Source organism: Podarcis gaigeae (genome assembly GCF_964106915.1).
Source record: "Podarcis gaigeae genome assembly, chromosome: 14".
Classification (NCBI taxonomy): domain Eukaryota; kingdom Metazoa; phylum Chordata; class Lepidosauria; order Squamata; family Lacertidae; genus Podarcis; species Podarcis gaigeae.
The window spans coordinates 2,204,203-2,228,962 of record NC_139690.1 but is presented as its reverse complement, the minus strand read 5'-3'; the positions used below and the strand labels follow the sequence as shown (position 1 = coordinate 2,228,962).

General features: G+C 42.1%; 1 protein-coding gene across 9 annotated transcripts in view; it reads left to right on the top strand.

The window, feature by feature from the left end:
- The window catches only part of LRRC49 (leucine rich repeat containing 49), a 103,388-nt gene that overhangs the window by 48,337 nt on the left and 30,291 nt on the right, over positions 1 to 24,760 (top strand). For 7 of the 9 annotated variants that reach the window (XM_083712192.1, XM_083712191.1, XM_083712193.1 and 4 more), the window contains 5 exons: positions 7,613 to 7,850; positions 9,975 to 10,160; positions 13,106 to 13,215; positions 16,379 to 16,532; positions 21,112 to 21,821. In XM_083712192.1, the coding sequence (XP_083568318.1) occupies positions 7,613 to 7,850; positions 9,975 to 10,160; positions 13,106 to 13,215; positions 16,379 to 16,532; positions 21,112 to 21,318 (895 nt within the window). In that variant the 3' untranslated portion in view covers positions 21,319 to 21,821. Of the gene's footprint in view, positions 1 to 7,612; positions 7,851 to 9,974; positions 10,161 to 13,105; positions 13,216 to 16,378; positions 16,533 to 21,111; positions 21,822 to 24,760 lie in introns of those variants that run through there. The other 2 variants (XM_083712194.1, XM_083712197.1) reach the window with 2 other exon arrangements.

Sequence of the window (24,760 nt, the reverse complement as noted above, 5' to 3'; positions counted from 1 at the left end):
CGACATTTCCCTCCCTAGTGCCACCCTCTGTCCCGGACCAGAGATAAAAGAGCACAACCAGTTACGGGCTAAGCCCTGTATCCCCACGTCTGCGAGGCGGTGGTCCAGAAGATCATGATCGACCATGTCAAAGGCTGCTGACAAATCTAAAAGGATCAGTAGTCCTGACCCACCTTGATCCAGTTGTCTACGGAGATCGTCTGTTAAGGCAACCAGAGCCATCTCCGTCCCAAAACCAGGACGGAAATCGGACTGAAATGGATCTAATGCCGATGTTTCCTCCAGAAACCTACCAAGCTGCTCAGCAACCGCTCTCTCAATTACCTTACCCAGGTATGGGAGATTTGAAACTGGGCGGTAATTGGATAGGTCTAAGGGATCTAATGAAGTTTTTTTTAAGAGTGGACACACCAGATGGCAAAATGCCGTTTTGCTATGGCATTATGAGAGTTGATGTTCTACTTTTGGGTTGTTTTTGTATCTGTCTGGAATAGCTTTATTCATCCTCCCCATTATGCCCTGCCCTAACTTCTGTTGGATGAAGGGTGCTCTAGAAATGTTTCAAATGAGTATCTTAAAGAAAAGCACTTTGTGCATTCAGATGAATTCAAACCCCCTTTCCCCAGGCTCAGCTGTCGGAGTGGAGGTGAGCTGGCCCAAGTGGGGAAGCCTCCCGCAGTGGAATTCAGGGAGGAAAGGCAGGTGGGAAAGTGACAGAGCCCCACTTTATTCAGGAGCAGGGCAGAAATGTGAATAAATCCCAGCATGCCTTGCTTTGACTCCCCCTCCCATATGCATATTTAATTCTATCATTAAGTTTCTTTAGACTTTGCAACAAAATGGAACAAATTATCCTGAATATATTTTATAGTGGCCTTTTTTCAGTATCTGTCATCTGTATTTTTTATTTTTATTTTGTAAAAACGTTGCATCCTACAGTAGCATCTATTAATGTTAATAATTCCACCCCTTTCCTTTCCCCAAGAACTCTGCATTAGTGTAGTATTAAGAGATTTCCCCCTCTATCCAGTTAAAGCAAAGTTCTTTGCGTAAAGTTTTCTTTTACTTACTTTCGGACGGGCTGTGAAGCTGGTTTATTCTTAGTAATTTCCTGGTTGTGAACGCTGTGGTTCTTCAGCCAAGCTGTCTATAATAAAATGCAACATGTAAAATAAGTTTCCACGTTCTTTCTGGAAACTGTAATTTTCTTTTATAGAAGAAGATGTTGGAAGAATCGCTCTGCCTTTCCCCCTCTCAAAATAAAGTGGCAAAAATACTACTTTTATTACAAAATGAGCTGAACTATTTGCTGGGCTACAGTCTTGCAGAGTTTACAATGATCCTGGGCATTTTCCAGGCAGCGAGTTTTTAAATATTTCCCTCTCTTTGGTAAGTGGGCCTGCAGTTCATGGCACCATTTACTCTGAAGGAAGACTATTAAAGGCAGCCTGTGTTAGAGTAACCAACTTTGGGGGGGCTGTCAGGGCTTGTCTTCTCTCCACAACCTGAGGCCTTTGTCAGGGCGTTGTCTCACATTTCTTAATCTCTGTAGAATTTCTATAAATCAGAATTCTGTAGGTAATAGAATAACAGATCATCCTCTTTATATTAAACTGCTGAGCACATACAGGTAGAAGCTGTTGCTTTAAGTAAGTGCCAGGATTTGAGCCTGTTGTGGCCCCCAGAAACTGGGACTAAGGGAAGATAAGCAGAGATTCTCACCTTTTGCTGGCCAAAGGAGGGACCTGCAGGAGTCCACTATAAAAGTCCCACCATTCTTACTCCCTGCTGTGACCAAGAGAGAGTTTCGGTACCCATATTCTTTCCAAAGAACAAAGATAATCCCTTGTGTTTTGGCAAGGGGGCGAACAACTAGAATCTGATACAGCAAGCATGTGTCTAATCTCACATTTATTCAGAAACAGACAGATTTTTAGTAGCATTAGTGTAATGGAGTCAAGATGCACGGGAGGGTCTGTAGTTCATGGGAAGACACTGAGAAAGTCCCAGGTGTTGACATGGATCATGCGTAGATTAGGAAAGACCATGTCACACTTTCCTCCAATATGCTAAGCAGCACAGCAGACTGAAGTTATGGTCACTTCCCCACCATAACTTTACACTTATGATGGCAGCCTTCGCCAGCGGGGTGTCCTCCATGCTGGTTGGGGCTGATAGAAACTGTAGTCTAAAACATCTGGAGGGCCCCCTGTTGGCAAAGACTGTGTCATGGTATAATAGGTCAAGTTCAGAGAGGCAATGCTTGATTTTTTAATTATAAAAGTCAACACAACCAAACTTATTTTCAATATCATTGTTCTACTGTTCTCTGGAATTGCTTTTTTTTAAAAAAGCTCTGTACGTGATAAATTTGAGGAACTGAGCCAGTACAAGGAAAGTAAACTTAATGCACAATGAACATTCTCTGAGTAGTGCCTAGATTCCTTTAGATTTCTATAAATATGCCCAATTGATGTTGATGCCAATTTTTTTTTTTAATGTTGGCACAAAGGTTGGATTCTTCCAGTAAGTGCTTTGACATATTGTACATTACGATACTCCCAAATATTTGACAGGGAAAATTAGATAAAAATGTTTTATGTTAAATAAGCAAGAACTTCAGAACTGGGTAGTGAGCAAGCTTAATAAGACTATTCCTAATGCAACATATGTGAAGCATATTACTGTTGGAAGTATTTCATATATATTCTCTCAAAAGCCATGTAAGATATATCCGTATTATCCCTCCAAGTAGATGCATACAACCAAGTGTTGAAGTGCATCCCCAGCTATTAACAGAAGTGTTTCTGCATAGGGTTCCATCCAGCCTAGAACAGGACACTTGGATTGGGGGTTCACGGTTTGGGGGTAAGTTCACAGGAGTGGTGGTGAGGATGAACAATGACTCCCCCTTTCCCATCTTCCTGAAACCACCCCCTACTGGGTTCGGGGCTGGATTCCAATCCATTTTTTAAAAAATAATATTTTTATTATGATTTTTCAACAAGTTTTAACATATTCAAAAATTCAAATTGCTTTTTACAATTTCAGTTCACACCTGCCCCCCCCCCGACTTCCCCCAGCTTCCCTTTCTGGTTTATAACATATTTGTTTGTTCTGCTTATAATTTTATATACCTTATATACTAAAATTAAAATAGTATTCTTAATCTATTCTTAACATTTTTACCTCATATTTGTGTTTTCTATTTATATTTGTCCATTGTAAGTGTTTTACTCAAATCCTGCAAGTGAGTTCATTTCAATGCATTATTTCTGTATATACATCATTGTTGTTTAGTCATTTAGTCATGTCCAACTCTTCGTGACCCCATGGACCCGAGCACGCCAGGCACTCCTGTCTTCCACTGCCTCCCGCAGTTTGGTCAAACTCATGCTAGTAGCTTCGAGTACACAACCATCTCGTCCTCTGTCGTCCCCTTCTCCTTGTGCCCTCCATCTTTCCCAACATCAGGGTCTTTTCCAGGGAGTCTTCTCTTCTCATGAGGTGGCCAAAGTCTTGGAGCCTCAACTTCAGGATCTGTCCTTCCAGTGAGCACTCAGGGCTCATTTCCTGAAGAATGGATAGGTTTGATCTTCTTGCAGTACATGGGACTGTCAAGAGTCTCCTCCAGCACCAGAATTCAAAAGCATCCATTCTTCGGCAACCAGCCTTCTTTATGGTCCAGCTCTCACATCCATATATCACTACTGGGAAAACTATAGCTTTTAACTATACGGACCTTTGTTGGCAAGGTGATATCTCTGCTTTTTAAGATGCTGTCTAGGTTTGTCATTGCTTTTCTCCCAAGAAGCAGGCATCTTTTAATTTCGTGGCTGCTGTCACCATCTGCAGTGATCATGGAGCCCAAGAAAGTAAAATCTCTCACTGCCTCCATTTCTTCCCCTTCTACTTGCCAGGAGGTGATGGGACCAGTGGCCATGACCTTCGTTTTTTTGATGTTGAGCTTCAGACCATATTTTGCGCTCTCGTCTTTCACCCTCATTAAAAGGTTCTTTAATTCCTCCTCACTTTCTGCCACCAAAGGTGTGTCATCCGCATATCTGAGGTTGTTGATATTTCTTCCGGCGATCTTAATTGCGGCTTGGGATTCATCCAGTCCAGCCTTTTGCATGAATTCTGCATATAAGTTAAATAAGCAGGGAGACAATATACAGCCTTGTCATACTCCTTTCCCAATTTTGAACCAATCAGTTGTTCCATATCCAGTTCTACCTGTAGCTTCTTGTCCCCCATAGAGATTTCTCAGGAGACAGATGAGGTGATCAGGCACTCCCATTTCTTTAAGATCTTGCCATAGTTTGCTGTGGTTGACACAGTCAAAGGCTTTTGCGTAGTCAATGAAGCAGAAGTAGATGTCTTTCTGGAACTCTCTCCATAATCCAGCGCATGTTTGCAATTTGTTCTCTGGTTCCTCTGCCCCCTCTGCCCCTTCGAAATCCAGCTTGTACTTCTGGGAGTACTTGGTCCACATACTGCTTAAGCCTGCCTTGTAGAATTTTAAGCATAACCTTGCTAGCGTGTGAAATGAGTGCAATTGTGCGGTAGTTGGAGCATTCTTTGGCACTGCCCTTCTTTGGGATTGGGATGTAGACTGATCTTCTCCAGTCCTCTAGCCACTGCTGAGTTTTCCAAATTTGCTGGCATATTGAGTGTAGCATCTTAACAGCATCATCTTTTAAAATTTTAAATAGTTCAGCTGGAATGTCATCACTTCCACTGGCCTTTCTAAGGCCCATTTGACTTCACTCTCCAGGATGTCTGGCTCAAGGTCAGCAACCCCACTACTTGGGGTGTATGAGCCATCCATATCTTTCTGGTATAATTCCTCTGTGTATTCTTGATGTCTTCTGCTTCTTTTAGGTCCTTACCACTTTTTGCCCTTTATTATGGTAATCTTTGCACAAAATGTTCCTTTCATATCTCCAATTTTCTTGGAACAGATATCTGGTTTTTCCCATTCTATTGTTTTCCTCTATATCTTTGCATTGCTCTTGTCTCTCTCGCATTTTGCTTGCCTTCTCTCCCCCGCTATTTGTAAGGCCTCATTGCACAGCCACTTTGCTTTCTTGCATTTCCTTTTCATTGGGATGGTTTTCGTTGCTGCTTCCTGTATAATGTTGCGAGCCTCCATCCATAGTTCTTCAGGCACTCTGTCCACCAAATCTAAATCCAGTGTGGTAAAGCCAGTGTGGTGTAGTGGTTAAGATCGGTAGTCTCGTAATCTGGGGAACCGGGTTCGAGTCTCCGCTCCTCCACATGCAGCTGGAGGGTGACCTTGGGCCAGTCACACTTCTCTGAAGTCTCTCAGCCTCACTCACCTCACAGAGTGTTTGTTGTGGGAGAGGAAGGGAAAGGAGAATGTTAGCCGCTTTGAGACTCCTTAAAGGGAGTGAAAGGTGGGATATCAAATCCAAACTCCTCCTCCTCCTCCTCCTCCTCTTCTTCTTCTTCTTCTTCTTAAACCTGTTCCTCATTTCTACTGTTTATACATAAGGGATTTGATTTAGATTGTATCTTACGGGCCCAGTGATTTTCTCTACTTTCTTCAAATTAGGCTTGAATTTTGCTATAAGAAGCTGATGATCTGAGCCACAGTCAGCTCCAGGTCTTGTTTTTGCTGACTGTATAGAGCTTCTCCATCTTTGGCTGCAGAGAATATAATCAATCTGATTTCGATGCTGTCCATCTGGTGATGTCCATGTGTAGAGTCATCTCTTGTGTTGTTGGAAAAGAGTGTTTGTGATGACCAGCTTGTTCTCTTGACAGGCCTTTGCCCTGCTTCATTTTGAACTCCAAGGCCAAATGTGCCAGTTATTTCTTTTATCTCTTGACTCCCTACTTTAGCATTCCAATCCCCTATAATGGGGAGAACATCCTTCTTTGGTGTCATTTCTAGAAGGTGTTGTAAGGCTTCATAGAATTGGTCAATTTCAGTTTCATCAGCATAAACGTGGATAACTGTGATGTTAAAAGGTCTGCCTTGGATTCGTATCAAGATTATTCCGTTATTATTGAGATTGTATCCCAGCACAGCTTTTGCCACTCTTTTGTTGACTATGCGGGACACTCCATTTCTTCTATGGGAGTCTTGCCCACAGTAGTAGATAGGATGATTGGATGATCATCATATCTACTACTGTGGGCAAGACTCCCATAGAAGAAACTGAATTCGCCCATTCCCGTCCATTTTAGTTCACTGATGACCAAGATATCAGTATTTATTCTTGCTATCTCATTTTTGACCACATCCAGCTTACCATGGTTCATGGATCTTACATTCCAGGTTCCTATGCAATATTTTTCTTTACAGCATTGGACTTTCCTTTCGCTTCCAGGCATATCCGCAACTGAGGGTCCTTTCGGCTTTGGCCCAGCTGCTTCATCAGCTCTGGATCTACTTGTACTTGCCCTCCGCTCTTCCCCAGTAGCATGCTGGACGCCTTCCGACCTGAGGGGCTCATCTTCCAGCGTCATAACTTTTATATGCCTGTTGTCTTTGTCCATGAAGTTTTCTTGGCAGGGATACTGGAGTGGCTTGCCGGTTCCTGCTCCAGGTGGATCACGTTTAGTCAAAACTCTTCACTATGACCTGTCCATCTTGGGTGGCCCTGCACGGAATAGCTCATAGCTTCTCTGAGTTATTCAAGCCCCTTCGCCACGACAAGGCTGAGGCAGGGTGCATTGCCTAGTGAGTTTACGGCAGAAGAGATTTGAAAAGAAGACTTCCTGGTTAGCATGACCCCCTCTCTCAGCAGTTACGCTACTTGCGTAGGGCTTGTGGGCACCACTTTCCAAAGAACAGATTGCAAGCTGATACCGCCCTACTGCCAAGGAAGCACATTTCTATATTCAGTTCTTTTGCTTTGCATTGTTAAGAGATAAGGGGGCGGCAGGGGGTGCTGAAGGTGTAAATGACTATCAGACTTGAAAAGCTGGTATAACAGCATCAAGTTCATCCATTTTGTTGAATAAATTAAACCAAATAGTTTTAATTGGATTTTGAATTAATGTGCAATTAATTTTTATTGTTTTGAATTTTATTGTATCATCTTCCAAAGTGGGTTGTGCAAACTGTTATTCTGAACAGTGCCTTTTATAGGGTAGGGTAGGGTAGGGGCACTGGGGATGAGTTTATGGAACCCAGGAGGCAGTGGCCTGGAAAAGTTTGGGAACAACTAATGTAGACAATACTGAATTAGATAGTTGATCTGACTATCTCTCACTGCTAAAATAATCTGTCTTGGCTTTCCTTGATGGGTTGTCTAAATGTAATTGTTTTATTGCATGCTTTGGATGTTTGTATTTTAAACATTTTGTAATGGGGTTTTATACTTTGTGAGCCACTTAGGAGCCCATTTTGGCATTAAGTGGTGTATAATTTAATAAATTGTAATGTTAAATATCTATTCTAAATGCCATGGACTGGAAGTGTTACTGAGCCACATGCTAGTTGTTGTTGTTGTTTAGTCGTTTAGTCGTGTCCGACTCTTCGTGACCCCATGGACCAGAGCACGCCAGGCACTCCTGTCTTCCACTGCCTCAATTGGTAGGGCTTGCCTTTAAAAGACTGTTTTATTTCTCCTTGCAGGTCTCTTGATTCACTTTTGAACAAAGGCACGCAGGGGCTGACTGTCCTCGATTCACACTTGGTAGAGATAGAAGGTGACACCGTGTACCTATATGGCTCTGGAGCTCTGGAATCCCTTGATCGAAATTGGAGTGTACAGACGGCTGGGAGCATCACCACAATCTCCTTTAATTTCATAGACTTTGATGAAATTGTTCCAGTGTTGCCAAAACTCAGGATCAGATTTCCCAATTCTCTAGTAAGAAATTTTGTTCTTGATCTTTTAGCAATCTGGGACAAGAGGCAGGATGTCCAAATGTCTTATTTCGTTCAGGAAAAGAACCTACAAGATGCCCTTCTGGATCAGGCCAAGACTCCATTTAGTTCAGCCTTCTGTTTCCCACAGTGGACATCAAGATTCCTCTGGAAAAGCCCACAAGCAGAACATGAGGACAATAACACTCGCCCTTCAGTACTCCCCAGTATCTGCCTCTCATTGTGGAATGTGGAACCAGGGTTTAGTAGTTTGAGCATTTGACTCAGGCTGAGGAACCCATGGCCGTGAGGCTCACTTGGTGACTTTGGCCAGCCACATTCTCTCAGCCTGACAGGCTTGCTGTGAGGGAGGGAGCACCCTGTACACTACTTAGAGCTCCTTGGAGGTGGGATAAAGAGATAAATTCTGTTTAGCCATCATGGCTAACGGTGATGAACAGATCTCCTTCTTCATGAAGTAGTATAATTCCCCTTTAAAACTTTCTGATTTATGACCGGTGGCACGTCTTGTGGCAAGGCAAGAAGTACTTTCCTTTTGCTTGTCCTGAACCCACAGCCAACCAGTTTTACCTTCTCCCTTTTGTGGATGTCATTTGACTTAGCTTGTCTGTCTCTCTTATTTGTGTGGCATACCGCATGCAGCAGATAATTTACCATACAACCCATGGATGGCAGACATTCACATTGTAGCAGAAAATGTGTGAATGTTCTCAGGTGACCTCCTGAGACATTATGTGGCAAGTAGTTGTGCTCAAGATTGGGCAAACTTGTAAAAGCAGAATTTGGCAATTGCTGATGACTGCTATGATGGAATGACTGAAGTTTGCTCTTCTCGGCCATAGAAAATAATTAAGTGAAGAGCAGATTACATAACTGCATAAATAAATTGGCACCCAGACTACACCCACACACCCTCAAGCACATAGTCATGTGTGTTTAAGTAGAAGTTTGCGTGCTAACTTGGGCAAACAAGCATGGAAATATCCAGAAACAAGCCATTGTAGTCTTCTAGCCATCTAGTCTGTACCACCACTGCTCCTTTTGCATGCCTAGAAGAGAGAGACAAGGTGAGTAGAGGAAGCTCTACCTCCTTACTCGTATTTGTACATGTGTGCTTGGAGAGAGCAGGTGAACAGCAAAGAAGAGGAGGAGGTCCAGGGGTGAGGAGCAGTAGTAGTAGTAGTAGTAGTAGTAGTAGTAGTAATATATTTGTTCCCCCGTCCATCTGGCTGGGTTTTCCCAGCCACTCTGGGCAGCTCCCAACAGAATAATAATAATAATAATAATAATAATAATAATAATAATAGAGCAACAAAACATCAAACATTAAAAACTTCCCTAAACGGCTGCCTTCAGATGTCTTCTAAAAGTCAGATAGTTGTTTCTTTTCTTGATGGGAGGGCATTCTACAGGGCGGGCACCACTACCAAGAAGGTCCTCTGCCTGGTTCCCTGTAGCTTCGCTTCTCACAGTGAGGGAACCGCCAGAAGGCCCTTGGAGCTGGACCTCAGTGCTTGCTGAGCAATGGGGGTGGAGACGCTCCTTCAGGTATACTGTGCCGAGGCCGTTTAGTGGGCTCCCTGCTTGGATGTGGGTGTCAGCATGTGCTGAGTGATTCCAGGGTCTAATAAAGGTCCTGTCCAGCTCATGAATACTCCCTGCAAGAGTCCCAGGACCTTGGTTTATTGCCAGGTCCGGCTCAAGATGATTTGCTGTCTGAGGCAAAGGATAAGATGACATATCCACTCCTTATACAGAAGCTGCCTTGGCTGGCAGTTAAATCTTCACCGCTGGCAATGGGAGAGCATCCCCCATTGCACTTGACGGCAGTGGAGGTCAGGATGTGTGGTACCCGGCTATGTCTGCTCCACATCCCTCAGCATCTGGCTAATGGTTGGCTGGTCTTGGCTATTGCCCTATTTGGTATGTTGTGCTGGGTCTCAGTGCAAAGGCCTAACGTCAAAGCGAGTAGAGACCTTTGACTAGCACAGCCAATCTGGTGCTGTCTGATATTTCTCAAAATGGCCACCCAGCCCCTTGCAATCATTGTATCTTCCACTAAATGTCTAATGCTGCCTGCCTTCTTGTTTTGCTTGTTTCTTTACAGCACCTGAAATTTAAGGAGAACAACCTTGCTGTGTTGAAACAGTTCAATGCCTTAGCCCAACTTCGCCGCCTTGAGCAGCTAACAGTTGATGCTCAAGGAAATCCAGTTGTCACCTTCACCCTGTGGAAGTATTACGTGATGTTTAGACTGGGCCATTTCAACCTGCAAAAAATAAATGGAATGGAGGTAAGAATAGGCAGCATTTTCAAGGGGGGGGGGCATTCAGACACCTTAGAGCTGGTTCAGTTGGTCTTATCCCTGACTCACTTCTGCAAGAGAAATTGCTTGTGTGAGAGGTCTACTCACAGTGTAAAACAATCTCAGTATGATTGCAGGAGTCCCACAACAGGGCTGTCTCATCTCCAAGGAGCCCCAGTTACAGAGGACATGCAAGAGTTTTTCCTGCCTCTTTTGCATTGCTTACATGAATTGGTTGTTTATCTGAGCCATTTTTCTGGTGTTCCACAAGGCAACAGATCTGTCTGTTGAGCCAGCTGTCATTCCAACAGCAAAAAAAGAAAAAAATGAAGTCATTGTAGAAGCTAAGCAAGAAATCCGGAGGTCAGGAAGCAAAAAATAAATAAATTAGGATCTGTGCTGCAATTAATTTTTTTTGTTTTTGTTTTGCAAAACTATTCTATCTTTTGTTAAGTTCAGTATGTTTAATTGGTTATATTGGTCATACAGGAAAGCCTTAAATTAACTGATAATTGGAAACCATTGTTTATAATTTGTTACAAACTGGGCTTATATTAGATAACTAATGAAATATATACCTAGGAGTACAAATGGCAAGATTTACTTTCCAATTCTTTTCTGGCATGCATTAACCATGGAGTGGGGGGGGGGATCACTAAACTCAACTGAAACCTCCCAGAGGGAGGAGAAAGAAAGCCAGAGAATAGTTACCCTATAGTAACTCAGGACCTTATAAAGCAGAACATGCCATAAAATTTCTAATACCTCAGTTTGGACATTTTTCTTAGCTAAGCATACCTTAGAGCCATTGTAGAGCCACCTTGTACTATCAAGCAAAATGAATGCCTCCCTTTTCAGTCTGTCTTAGTTGTTGGACTCCATCTCCCCTTCACACTGTCCAGCCTGGTCAGCAGCAGGGCCAGAGGATGGGCTGCTTTGTAGTCCAGCAGCATACGGATAGCCAGCCAGGTTCCCTACCCCTGTTCTGTGGAAACAAGCCATGTTAAGCCTTGGCTTATGGAGCTGGCTTGTTTCAGCAATTCAGATTTAAGATTAACCATGCAATGGATAAATGCAGTTGGGTTAAATTGTAGTGAATCTAAAATGGAAGTGGAAGCTTCCACTCTCTTCCTTGCAGCCATATTGGAGGAGGGAGAAGAAAATATGTGAGCTGGAGGATCCCTGCAGCTAAGTCTGCAATATGAGGGGGGAGAATAATGGCTCTGCAGAGTGTGTGTGTAGGTAATGTGCTTTTGAAAGATATTATAAAGGCTATGGCACCATATGAAGGAGCATCTCCACCCCCATCGTTCTACCCGGACACTGAGGTTCAGCACCGAGGGCCTTCTGGCGGTTCCCTCACTGTGAAAAGTGAAGTTACAGGGAACCAGGCAGAGGGCCTTCTCGGTAGTGGTGCCCGCCCTGTGGAACGCCCTCCCATCAGATGCCAAGGCAATAAACAACTATCTTGACGTTTAGAGGACATCTCAAGGCAGCCCTGTTTAGGGAAGTTTTTAATGACTGATGTTTTAATGTATTTTTAATCCTTTGTTGGAAGCCTCCCAGAGTGGCTGGGGAAACCTAGCCAGAGGGGCGGGGTATAAATAAATTAACAACAACAGCAACAGCAACAATTTATTATTATTATTATCATTATTATTACATTTATTTATTTTTTGGGGGGAAGGATGCTCCATAGGTGGATCTATGAGTAATGCAGTGAGCTCATAGAATCAGGCCCAAGTCCCAGCCACTCTATGTGGAGGTGATAAAAATTCTACTCTACCTTACGGTTGTTGTAAGAATGATTGTGTGAAATGCTTTGAAACACTATGTATTATTATTTGCAATAATTGCCAGTTTGGTTGCAGTCTTGCTGTGTGGCGTCAGGCAAAATGATAGTCAGTTTTAGTTCTTTGTCTGTAAAATGGAGGTTATTATGCCCTGTATGCCATGGTGGTTGTGAAAGGAGGAAGCTTGCAAAGTACTTGTGCATGCTGCAGCACAGACTCATTAATGCTAAGTAAGAATAGGCACAGGCCATGCAAAAGAAAGCAGTTTTCAAATCATAGAATTGTGAAGTTGGGAGGGGCCCATAGGGTCAACTAGCCCCCCCCCCCTGCAATGCATCTATACAAGTGGGAGACATTTTACTGAGTTATTAAACCAGGGAGCCCACAAATACAGTATCCAGTGGCAACCTTTCATTTTAATTTTGGAGTAAAATTCTGCAGTAAAATTCTGTAACCAACGTAATCTACTATAGGAGAAAAGGCCACCAGCAATACAAGGAGGCCTCTGTCAAAATGGCACCAAGATGTTAGGCTCTTGTTATGGGCTGGAGGGAAGGTGGGGGAACAGGCACACACAAAGGTGACCAGCTGCTCCCCTCCTGCAAAACTGCACACTCAGCTGTGGGTACAGAAGGGACATGCATGCTTGCCTTTGCAGGTGTGGATACTGAGGTGCTGACCTTCATTGGCTACCAGAAACCATGACTGCCAAACCCAGTCATTTTTGGAAACTTGTGCAAAGCCTTTCTGGTGAAATGGAGAGCACTTTGAAGTGGATCACTTGGTGTCTTTTTATTAATTGCTTTGTTTGAAAATTTAACAAGAAAAGAAAAAATGAATTAAAATGAAAAGAAGAGGAAGGAAAAAACACATTAATAATAATAAACAGAGATTTCTAATAATAAGAGTAGACCTCATTCAGTTCATATTGTCGATAGAGTGACTATCAGTACATGAATCTTAAATTAAACATGTAGGTTAACACAAGCCCTTCAGCTGTCCAAATAGGTATCCTCACCAAATGGATGCCTGTGTGAAATATGTTTGAATGCGACCAGAGCAGTGAGGTCCTTGGCCCATTCTGTATTACCGTGGCCCAGATGGTGCCACTTTGACCCCTCCATCTTTCCCCTTCTGCAGGTTACCCAGAATGACATGGTCATGGCCGAAAATCTCTTTGGTGTCTTAGCATATGTAGCATCTTCAGATGTACCCTACTGCCGCCTGCTTTCATTCCTCGGAGATTGCAGGTAAATATAAATACACACATGAGAGTCATTTTGCTTTGTATGCCAAGGCTGTGATTAGTTGCATACACAGAGAGCTCCCCCGGGATTCTGCTTCCCCATTCAATTTAACAGAGGGGCAGCTTCTTTGTATGCAGAAAAAGAAGCCTCCTGCGGATGTCCCTGGAGGCAGAGGCAGAGCAAGGCGGGTGCAGCGCACTCTGGGTGCCATCCTGACGGGGCTGACATTCTGCCCCCCCCCCCCGCGACTCCCAAGCCCACAGCCAGCTGGGGAAAGGGGGGAGCTGCATAGTGACGTGCAAAGACAAGCCTACCCGCTAGCCATCGTCTGTGCACGGCTTTGCAGCTCCAGCTCTCTCAGAGCTGCAGCCACGGGCAGAGGATCCCGCCGCCGCCCGTTGGCTCATGTAGCGACGCTGTGCATGCGCCATACGTATGGCGCACATGCATGGTCGCCGGGCGGTTTGCCCCACCCCCTGACACCCAGCACCGGGGGCCGGTTAGCCTTCCTTCACCCCTGCCTGAAGGAGGGCTACGAGAGCATCTCTGAAGACATTTGGAATAGACAGTACAGTAGTGGGATAGTTTGCCTCCCCCCTCATGAGCCTGCATGAGAACGCCATTCCACCCTAGAGATCATCCTTCAAGTCCCCTGATGCACAACAAATAGGGCCCTGGCAGAGAACCACCTTCTTTTGTGATACCCACATCTCCCCTTGACTGCCATGAGGACAGTCATTGTTTTGGTGCAATTGTTCAGAATTGTGCTATCTGTAAGGTTGTGCTTACTCCTTCTTTAACTCTGCTGTTCTGGTATGTTGACTTTCAAGTAGAGATTCATCACAAATGGCTGTTTCCATTCTGCTGCAGATGGTTTCTGCCAAATACTACGTTATTTTTCTCACAGTATGCTAGTTAATGTATGTAACTTACATTCATTACAGTGTAAAGGAAACGTCAAACAATGTGAACATAATCAATTAATTAATTATGTATTGTTTGTGGACTTAAAGCCCCGCCCACAACATAAATGAATAACTCTCGTATCTGCTTGAATGATTTTCATTCCTGATCACAGACAAATACACAAACCAGCAATTTCCACTTCCTTTTTAATTTTGCATGGAAATCTAGTGCGCGTGTGTCTGCCATCATTGTGCTGCTTCAGTGGAGACTTCTTCATTCCTTTTCCCTGGAGACTTCAGTTTCAGATTTTGCCTACAACCACAAGGTGGCAATATCTTCCCATAATGATGGCAGATTATGTTCCTGGGACACGGGTGGCGCTGTGGGTTAAACCACAGAGCCTAGGGCTTGCCGATCAGAAGGTTGGCGGTTTGAATCCCTGCGACGGGGTGAGCTCCCGTTGCTCAGTCCCTGCTCTTGCCAACCTAGTTGTTCGAAAGCATGTCAAAGTGCAAGTAGACAAATAGGTACCGCTCTGGCGGAAAGGTAAACGGCGTTTCCGTGCTTCACTGGTTTGCCAGAAGCAGCTTAGTCGTGTTGGCCACATGACTCGGAAGCTGTACACCGGCTCACTCCGCCATTAAAGCGAGATGAGCGCCGCAACCCCAGAGTCGTCTGCGACTGGACCTAACGGTCAGGGGTCCTTTTACCTTTACCTTTAGATATCCCTTTCACAGGTAATACAAACTGTTCTTTCCCCAACTTTCCTGCTTTTAGGTTCTTTAACTATTATTCCTCAGAGTCACTTATTTCACTTATTTTATTCTGTGACCAGCCACTCTCAAAATGGCGAAGGCGCTGCTCCTTTCGCTTTCCCGTTAGAGCTGGCTTGCGTCCATCTCCCCTCCTCTGAATCTGAGCTAGAACTGAACCCTTGCCTTTCCTGAGAACATCCTGTCCCTCCCTGTTGTTCCTGTTGCTCTCTTCTATTAGCTTCACTGCTCTCCTCCCCCGTTGGGGAAAGCTTTCTCTATCTGGGAAACTGGGAACTTCTAACTCTAACTCTTCCCTGACAGATGACTCCTGTAGAAAGGCAGAATTAAATCAGCCACCCTCCCTTTATTTATTTAGAAGATTTAATAAACCACTTAACACAAAAGTTCCAAAGCTGTGCTCATAGAGCATTATTATCCTAATGTTAACATAAAGCAGCTTCATAACTTCAATTAGGCTCACATGTCTTGGTGGAACCACTGAGATAGTTGGTCTGGGGGTTTACAGTGTGTTGTCATCAATAATGGGTGGAACCCAAAGTTCCTGAGAGATGGCCTCCTCCCCTGCTATTCTTCCAGCTCCCTAAGATCACTAGGAAGGGTCTTTCTTTGGGTCCCACTTCAGGTGGAGACATGGTTGATGATGACTCGAGAGACGGCCTTGATAGATGCATCAGTATTGTGGAAAACCTTGCCCTGTTAAATGGATGGCTTCCTTTCTGGACATTTTTTGCTGGCTGATACCTGATGTTTCTTTAAATGGATTTGTTGTGTTTTTTATATTTGTGTTGTTTTTATTCTTTGTATTTTAATATATATGTTATTGTATTTTTATTTTAAAATGTTGTCGGTTGCCCTGCGTGATGGCATGGGAACCAGAAGGGCAAGATAGAAACATTCATATAAAATAAAGAAAATATTTAGTTTCACTACTACTTATTTCAGTTTTCATTTGGTCCATCGCCAATGTGTTTAGATTTCCCAAACCCCACCCCTACTTCTCTCTCTCTCTGAGACTCATTTACAATACAGTCATACCTCATGTTACGTTTGCTTCATGTTACCTTCTGTCAGGTTCTGTCCCGTGGCAACCCGGAAGTACCCGTTACTTCTGGATTTCGCCACTCGCACATGCGCACAAGCACTAAATCGCGCTTCGCGCATGCACATAAGCTCCAAATCATGCAGCGCACCTGCACAGATACAGCTCTTCAGGATGCGCTCTTTTCATGTTGCGAACGGGCCTCCGGAACGGATCCCATTCACAACCAGAGGTACCACTGTATCTGTCAAACACATCTATCAAGGGGCTGCAGTTCTGAGATAACAGAGGAATGTCTTGCATGAATCGGGCAGCAAGATATTCAGTAACCAGGAACCCATGAATTTGAATGGACAAGCACAAATGAAAGGTTACTCAGGCAATGGCCAAGCTACAATAATTTAGCTCTGTAAATCTCTCTCCCTCCTGCCTTGCCTGTCCTTAGGAAGAAACAATTGTGTTATCTTTTGGAAGCAAAGGGGAAGAAATTGGGGACTGCCAGTGAGGATGGCAATGATCGCCGAAAGCTGGGAGGAGAGAATGCCAGTCGGCTGGCGCTGAATTACACCACGAGAGATTCCCAGACAGAAAAGCTGGAGGTAAGGAGTTCCAGGTGGAGCAGACACTAAATAAATTCCCAACTGTTTGTTTTTGTTACAGCAGCACATTTACTTTTTAATGGGTTTATCATATATTTTCTTCTGCTTCGAACAGCACAGTTGACTTCTATCTAGTGAAACAGTTTATTTTGAGATTAAACTGGAACATAACCAATACCTCCTGCTCTGCAACCTAGCGGTAACACTATTAAAAATATTCATAAAGCTGGCATATGCACATTTGTTGTAAATGGAGATATTCGGCACAGGCTGGACATACCCAAAGACATTCTCTTTTTCCTTTGTTCTGCTGTAAAATGAATATAAACAGATTAGGGTTTCACGGGCAGAAAGCTGCTGATATATATTTGGTAAAGATGTGCAGCTGGGAATGAGCAAATACAGATGTATTTATTTTTATTGACCACCTTTCAGCAAAGAGAGTTCCCAGGTTTAAAATTCACTGTTCAATCAGCTGGTGGTGTGGGCAGCCAAAGTGTATGAGAGAGGTATGGTATCTTCTACTACCATCTCCACCAAGTGCCTTGGTAGCCTTCTAGATTTCCAGCAGGCTTAGTGTCCCTCCAGACACTCCCAACTGCTTTCCAACTGCAGCACTTAGGGGCCCTTGGTGGGGAACAGTTAATTCATTTGTCATTGAGAAATGTGTGTTGTTTAGGGGAGACCTCTGAGTGGCTAACAGTATGGTCTTACACATGTCCTAAATCCCATTGGGTGCAACAGCACGTATATCCAGGCAATTGTGTTTAGAATTGCCTGGATATAGGCAAAAAAGTAGTAGAAGATAGAAGACAGATTAAAACATTATGTAAAAACTCCTCTAAATCCATCACCAAAAGAGGGCACAGTAGTCTACATTCCTTTTTCTTCACCACTTGTAGGATCTGCGTAGTCTTCAAAGGCAGCCCACTTCATAACATACTGCAGTAGTCTAGCCTGCATGTGGCCTTTGGTATATTAATAGGTGGGCCTGAAGCTGAGGCCAGTTAGTGCTTTTTATGGCCAAGGTCAATTATGAACAGAGGCCCTTCCCCACTCCCAGAGCCATGTGTACAGAATTCTTATAAAGATCAAGAAAGGTGAGGCTGTGTAACACAGGGATTTGAAGTAGTAAATAGTATGCAAGACAAGCTAATAACAAGGCTTCACTTCATGATTCCATCACGTCTCAAGAAAAGACTATGTAGCAAAATAAGGTCCCTTGAGGAATCTCACGACTGGGTAAATTGCAGATTTTTTGGGGGGGTGTTATTAGGAAGATTTTAGGAAGATTAGGCAGATTTTTTGGGGGGGTTGTTATTAGGAAAGGCAATGTTCCACATGTCTCAGGGGTATCCAACATGGAGCCCTCTAGGTATTGTTGGACTCCAGCTCCCATCATCCTTGACCATTGGCTGTGTTCCTAGGGCTAATGGGAGTTGGAGTCCAGCATCTGAAGGGCACCACATAGGCCACCCCTGCTGTGGATTTTCCCAAACATCCTATGGGAACAAGTAAGAAGAAGAGTAACTGCCAGCTCAGCTTGTCATCAACTGCAAACTATCATCATAAATGTGACGGGTAGTTCACCCTTGAGGGCAGCAAGTTAATGTTACATTTTCAGATCGAGGCAGCTGGAAGGGATTTCCCCTCTCTTCTACTACCCATTAAAAACAGTTCTATGTGGTTTGCAGGAGCAAGTCATGACCTCACATTTTCAGCTGGGCTATAAATCAGTTGGATTAAACCTTGTGACAGCTTCCAAAGAGCCAATTGTCATAGGGCTTTGTGGAAAGCCTTGATAGAAGGGGATTAGAATAATTGAACAAGAAAGCCTCAGTGTCACAACAAGAGATTCTCCCCTCCCCACTCATCAGTGGAGGCCAAATTGCTTGATTTTCTAGATCTCATTGATCAAAAAAATGTTTCCCAACACAGAAGGAATACTGGTGGGTGGGTGTAGAGAGAGAATTCAGAGATACAAATTCAATACATAATAATGGGAAATGGTGCTCTATGGCACAATATTAAAGTACACTGCCTAACAAACTTTTTCATAACAATAGACTTCCAACAGTATTGACAGTAGAAGTTGCTGCATCCAAATGATTGATGACTGCCAGCTTCAAGAAATACACACCAGTGTTGTTAATAGTTACATCCAAATACATTCCTGCCAACTGTGGCACTAAAAGAAACACACATTGTTGCTTTTTAAAGCCTGCAATCCTTGCTATATAATTATATAACCTTTAGAAGACATCTGACGGCAGTCCTGTTTTGGGAAGTTTTTTATGTTTGATGTTTTATTATGTTTTTATATCATCATCATCATCATCAAACCTTTTATTGGCATCACATACAAACATCCATAGCAAATCAGTACAGAATTACCGCCTTCTCAGTGACACAAAACGTTTGTCAAATGAAAGAGGCAAGGCAGTCTAACATTACATCTCTAGGTCTCCAGGGAGATCAGATGTCTGCAATGTGTTTCGACGACAAAAAACCAGATAAAGATATTTAGCCACTACCTTGGTGAGCTCCTGATTATTCCCCAATAATAGAAAATGTATGATCTCTAACTCTGGTTTCCATTTGGAGCTGCTGGCAGAGATCAACATATAGTTTACATTTAAGAACTGTATGTGTAAGAGTTTCCACCTGATGGTCTTCACATGGGCAAATTCTTCTTCCACCATTCCCAAGAACCTTCTCCATAGGAGGTTTGAAGGATTTGAATTATAATGCCCTTCTTTCTTGAGGATTAAGCAAAAATTCAAGATAATTGTGGTTAATTTCATGTGCCCAAGAAAGTTGAAAGTTAAGAGGGGAGCATGTTTTCTCTGCTGCTGCTGTTAGTTCCTGGCGTTCAATGTCCCACAACCTAGTTTTTATTGTAGCCTTGGCAGATGGTGGGGACATTGATCGCAAAGATTCCACTGACAGCCCAAGTTGCTGTACCGTTGTAGCCCTGGGGAAAGAAAGGGATCTAGCAAAACTTCACTAGGGAGAGGATCTCTATCTGTTGTGAGGCAGATGTTTAACCAGCATGTGAGAAATCTTGCCCAGGCTATGGTCTCTACCTTGTGTTGACCTCCCTCTAGACACAAGGCTGCATAGGGTACACAACGTGGGACAGCAAAAATCCTAAAATGGAAAGCTGCCTGCACTTGTTCTACCAGCTGGGTAAACCCTGGGAGCCAGACTGGAATTCCGTAGAGCAACTGAGCTATATCTTTGGCGTTGAAGACCTTGAGGGCAGAGGGGATATGTGAATTACCTCTTGTTATAAAGAAACGCATTGTGGCCTGCATAGACATCTTACTGGCTCACGGCCGGTGCACGGTGCGAGGACCATAGAAGCCTATGATGGAATGTGATTCCCAGGTAGCTGAATTCAAATACCTGCTGGATGGGTTTCCCACCAAATACCCAGCTATAGCTTTTGCGTGAATTATGTTTTTATATGTGTTGGAAGCAACCCAGAGTGGCTAGGGCAAGCCAGTCAGATGAGTGGGGTACAAATATTTAAATTATTATTACCCTACTTACCTGTGAGAAAGCCTCACTGAATTCAATAGGACTTACTTCAGAGTACATGTGTTTTGGACTTTGGCTGCTATTGTTTAAGCAAAATGAAATACAAGAGGCACTCCATATTTCCTTTTGCTCACATTGATTTTTGCCAGATATTAACATTAGGTCTGTTGGGGAAGTTTGCTTTTGACTATTTGTGTCTTAAAACCATGGAGAGAAAAGGAAATTGGGCCTGAGGGAGATGTTGGTATAAGGTCTGGAAGGGGATACGCAAGCTTGATATGTACATGTCTCACAGTCCCCCTGGCTACAGATTTTGAAAATGCATTTTGGTGTTTGATTCTTTTTCTCCTGCTGCAATTATTTTTCACTTTGTCCAGTGCCACCCCCACCAGATGAGCAGGGTATAATAATAATAATAATAATAATAATAATAATAATAATAATAATAATAATTATTATTATTATTATTTGTGGAAAAGTAAAAAGAGAAAACAGTAAATTGATGATAGATTTGTTTGTATTTTTGTACAAAGAAATGTTGTTTATTGTACACTGCTGTGGTATTTTGCAGTGTTTAGTGCTTTATAAATATTCCAAACAACAAACAAACAAACAGTTGCCAAGCAAGGGAGAGCACATGGCACTAATGGCCACACCTTGCTTTGATATTGACATTTGAACTGGGCTAACATTTTGTATATTCATTTGAAGTGGAAAAAACTTTGACAGCAGGCTGCTGTTGGAAGTGACTAGAATATTTTTGTTTTTAGCCTACCTTGGCTTGCTTTATAAGTTGAAAAATAGCTTCCTTTCTCTTCTGCCAAAGGGAGCTTGGCAATGCTCAGACACTTGTGTTCTCTTACCCCAGCAGAACCTGCTCTCAAAACGGATCCTTTGGCGTTCCTTGTTGTTCACTGAGGACCAACATTTCAGCCCGCTTCACTCTTATGTCTCTGGCATTTTTAAAATTAAGCTTAGCTGCTCTGGAGGAATTTGTTTGCTGACCTTCACCCTTGAAAATGGCTCTTTTGCATAGGAAGCGAAGGACAGGAAGGACTTCTGCCATTCCTACATCCAAGACTTGGTGAAGGAAGCGGCTGACATCAATATGAAGAATGAGTCCTTGCAGAAGCTCTGGCCTCAGATGTTCATTGAACTCGTCAGAGACGCAGTGGTTGAGATTCGCAATAAGGATTCCTACATGAAGCTCTGCCTGCAGCGGATCGCCAGTCAGAAATCGTAGGGACATGGCTTCCTCTGCCCTTCAGGGCCACCCTACATTTCCCACAAAGGCCTAGCATAGTGTAAAAATTACCATCATTCTAGGACAGTGTGTATGTGTGTGTGTATATATATATATGTGTGTGTGTGTATATATATTCCATTGAAGAAGCCTCATTTTCACCGTAAAATGTTCCCTCTTTTGCATTTTCAGATGGAGTTCTTTTTCCTTGTTCAAATATACACCCGTGTGTCTATACACCAGCTTAAAGCAGCAATATGCAGGTAACTTGGTATCTGTGCTGTGGTTTACTGGCTGTTTTTTGTTGCTGATGCTGCTGTTCTTTTTTGCTAGAGCACTCAAATTACCAGGTAAAAAGTCCCACTCTCTCTTATCCTCATCCTTTCAGCTGTTTTCCTGATTTGGCACTATTGTTGTTTGAGTTGGGGCAGAACTTCTCGGATGGAAATACTGGATTGGGGGGATTGAAAAATCAATAAATTATTCTTTTTGTAAACCCCAAATTTGATCTTTAGAGAATTGCTTTCATTTGGTTACAATGGCACCCTGCAATGCTAAGCTTAAGGATTCAGTAGCAAAAGGTACTAATAGATCCTGCAAATACTAAAAAAAATCAGGGATTTTTTTAAAATAGATTTTATTTTTGCATTTTCTATTTTACATAAACAAATGAATTAAATATGTAAACATATAATCACTTTTGACTTCTCTCCCCCCCCCCTTGTGGATTTTAATGTAATGATTTCCCCCTCTGCATCTCTTTCATAACTCATTTTTTTAATAAATCCTTTGTCAATCCATAGTTCAAATTTTTACTACAAGTTTTCTGTCGATCCTACAAATGTATGTAATTGTTTACAATAGCTTTTCAAATAAACTATAAACTTTCCCCATTCTTTATTAAAGACCTCCTCTTCCTGGTTTCTAATTATTCCTCTAAGTTTTGCCATCTCGGCGTAGTTCACCAATTTTAACTGTCACTCTTCCTTGGTCAGAGTTGTAACCCTCTTTCCATTGCTGGGCTAACAGAGTCCGCCTGGCCGTGGGCACGTACATAAATAGTTTATCTGGTCCTTTGGGATCTCTGGTCCTATAATGCCTAAAAGAAAAGCTTCTGGTTTATTAGGAAAAGTTATCTTCAACATTTTTTTCCACTTCATTATATATCATTTATCATCTTTTATCATCTTACATGACCACCACACATGATAAAAAGTACCCTCTTTTTCTTTACATTTCTAGCACGTTTTAGACTTTTTTGTACATCATAGCTAATTTGCTGGAAGTTAAATATCGGCGATAGCATCAATTTCATATAATTCTCCTTCAGAGTGTAACACACTGTATATCCCCCCCAATTTTTTGTTATTAATTTTCACAAAATTATAAACATAAATCATAACCTTATTAAAATTATACTGATTAACATTGTTAAACAACTTCCTCGCTTCCCCTTGGTTAAATTTCAGTGTATATCCTTTTAACGGTTTTCCAAATCAGAATTCTTATAAACTTAACTTAATCGTTTAACATCCTTATATCTTTTCAATTTGAAATTAAACATATTAATTCAACACTTAACTTATAAAAAATCCTAAGCCAATCTAATACCCGCAAGCTGTTTCCAATTAATTTAACTTAACAAATTTAGCTAAATAATTATTAAATTTTGTCCATTCTTCCCTTTACTCCTCCTTCTGGTCGCGGACTCTTCCAGTTAGGTCGGCTAGCTCCGAAAAATCCATCATCTTCATCTGCCATTCTTCCACAGTTGGTAATTCTTGGGTTTTCCACTTTTTATCTAGTAAAATTCTAGCAGCAGTTGTGGCATACAAAAACAATTTAACATATTTCTTGGGCAATTCCCGACCAATTATTCCAAGAAGAAAGGCCTCGGGTTTCTTTATAAATATATATTTCAACATTTTTTTAATTCATTATAAATCCTTTCCCAGAAGTCTTTCACCTTGGGGCAGGTCCACCACATGTGATAAAAAGTTCCTTCTTTTTCCTTACATTTCCAACATAAATTATCACAGTTATGATAAATCTTAGCTAATTTAACAGGGGTCAAATACCATCTATACATCATTTTCATTATATTTTCCTTTAACACAGTACATGCGGTGAACTTAACCCCTTCCACAGTCTTTCCCAATCATCAAGCCTGCAGGGTTCTCTACAGATTTTCCTTCTGTTACAATATTTGTGATAGTACTTTGCTTTTGTCTCTTCGTTAACTGCCAGGCTAATAATTTCCCACATTTATTTGCAGTTTCAAAATTTCTTTGTCTCATCCTTCTTATCTTCCATTCTATTTCTTGGTTAACTGACTGTGAATATTGAATCTGTAGGACCTTAATTTCTTTTTGAATCTGCAAATTCTTTGGGTTTCCTCTAAGCTGCTTCTCTTTATCTTTTAATTGTTCCATAATTTTATCTTTTCTCTCATTCTGTGACTTTCTCCTAATAGTGTTTTGTTGTATCAGAAACCCTCTCATTACTGCTTTGCTGGCATCCCAAATAACCCTTGTTTCCGTTCCCTGATTCATATTAAGTTCCAAATAGTCCTTTAGGGTTTTTTGGGCTTTATTCACAATTGAAGTACTTCTCAACAAATCATCATTCATTCTCCATCCGAAGGAACCCTGTACAAACATTTTCAAGTCCATAGAAACTGCATTATGATCAGAGCAAGTTTTAGGGCAAATTTCCGTTTTTATTACTTTAGGAAACAAGTCTCTGGATATCCATAGGTAGTCTATTCTCGAAAATACTTGGTTAGCATCTGAGAAAAAAGTAAAGTATTTTTCCATTGGATTTCTTATTCTCCATATGTCTGACAAATCAAATTTGTCAGTCGAAGAAAGCCTTAGGTAGTCTGCCAGAGTTCGATACCTTTGATCTCTGAGTCCTATCCATCATGGTAGATGCAACAGAGTGTAACACACTGTAAATTTTAATCCTCTTGTCTATAGTCTCTCCCACGCTGCTCAATCAATGTTATAGCCAAAATGCTTGGCCCAGTGGATCATAACCAATTTGACCTGTTCATCTTTTGTTTGCCACTCTAATAGAAGGTTATACATTTTGGAAATGAACATAATTTTATTTCCTAACAGTTCCCTTTCAAACTGGGAGGTTTTATTTGAAAAACCCTTCTTTTTATCCAACTTAAACATTTCATTAAATTGGTAATATTGCAACCAATCTGTTACTAATTCCCTTATATCTTCAAACCTCTTTAGTTTTAAATCCTGATCTACATCATTTCATAATTCTTTATAGGTTGCCCAATCATTTCTCATACTCTCTTTTTTCACCGATATTACTTCTAGTGAAGAGAGCCACATGGTGCTTTTTGTTCCAATAAATTTTTACATTTATCCATATAACACGGTTCAGAAAAGCTTTATGAACTTTAACCTTGTTATACCACAAA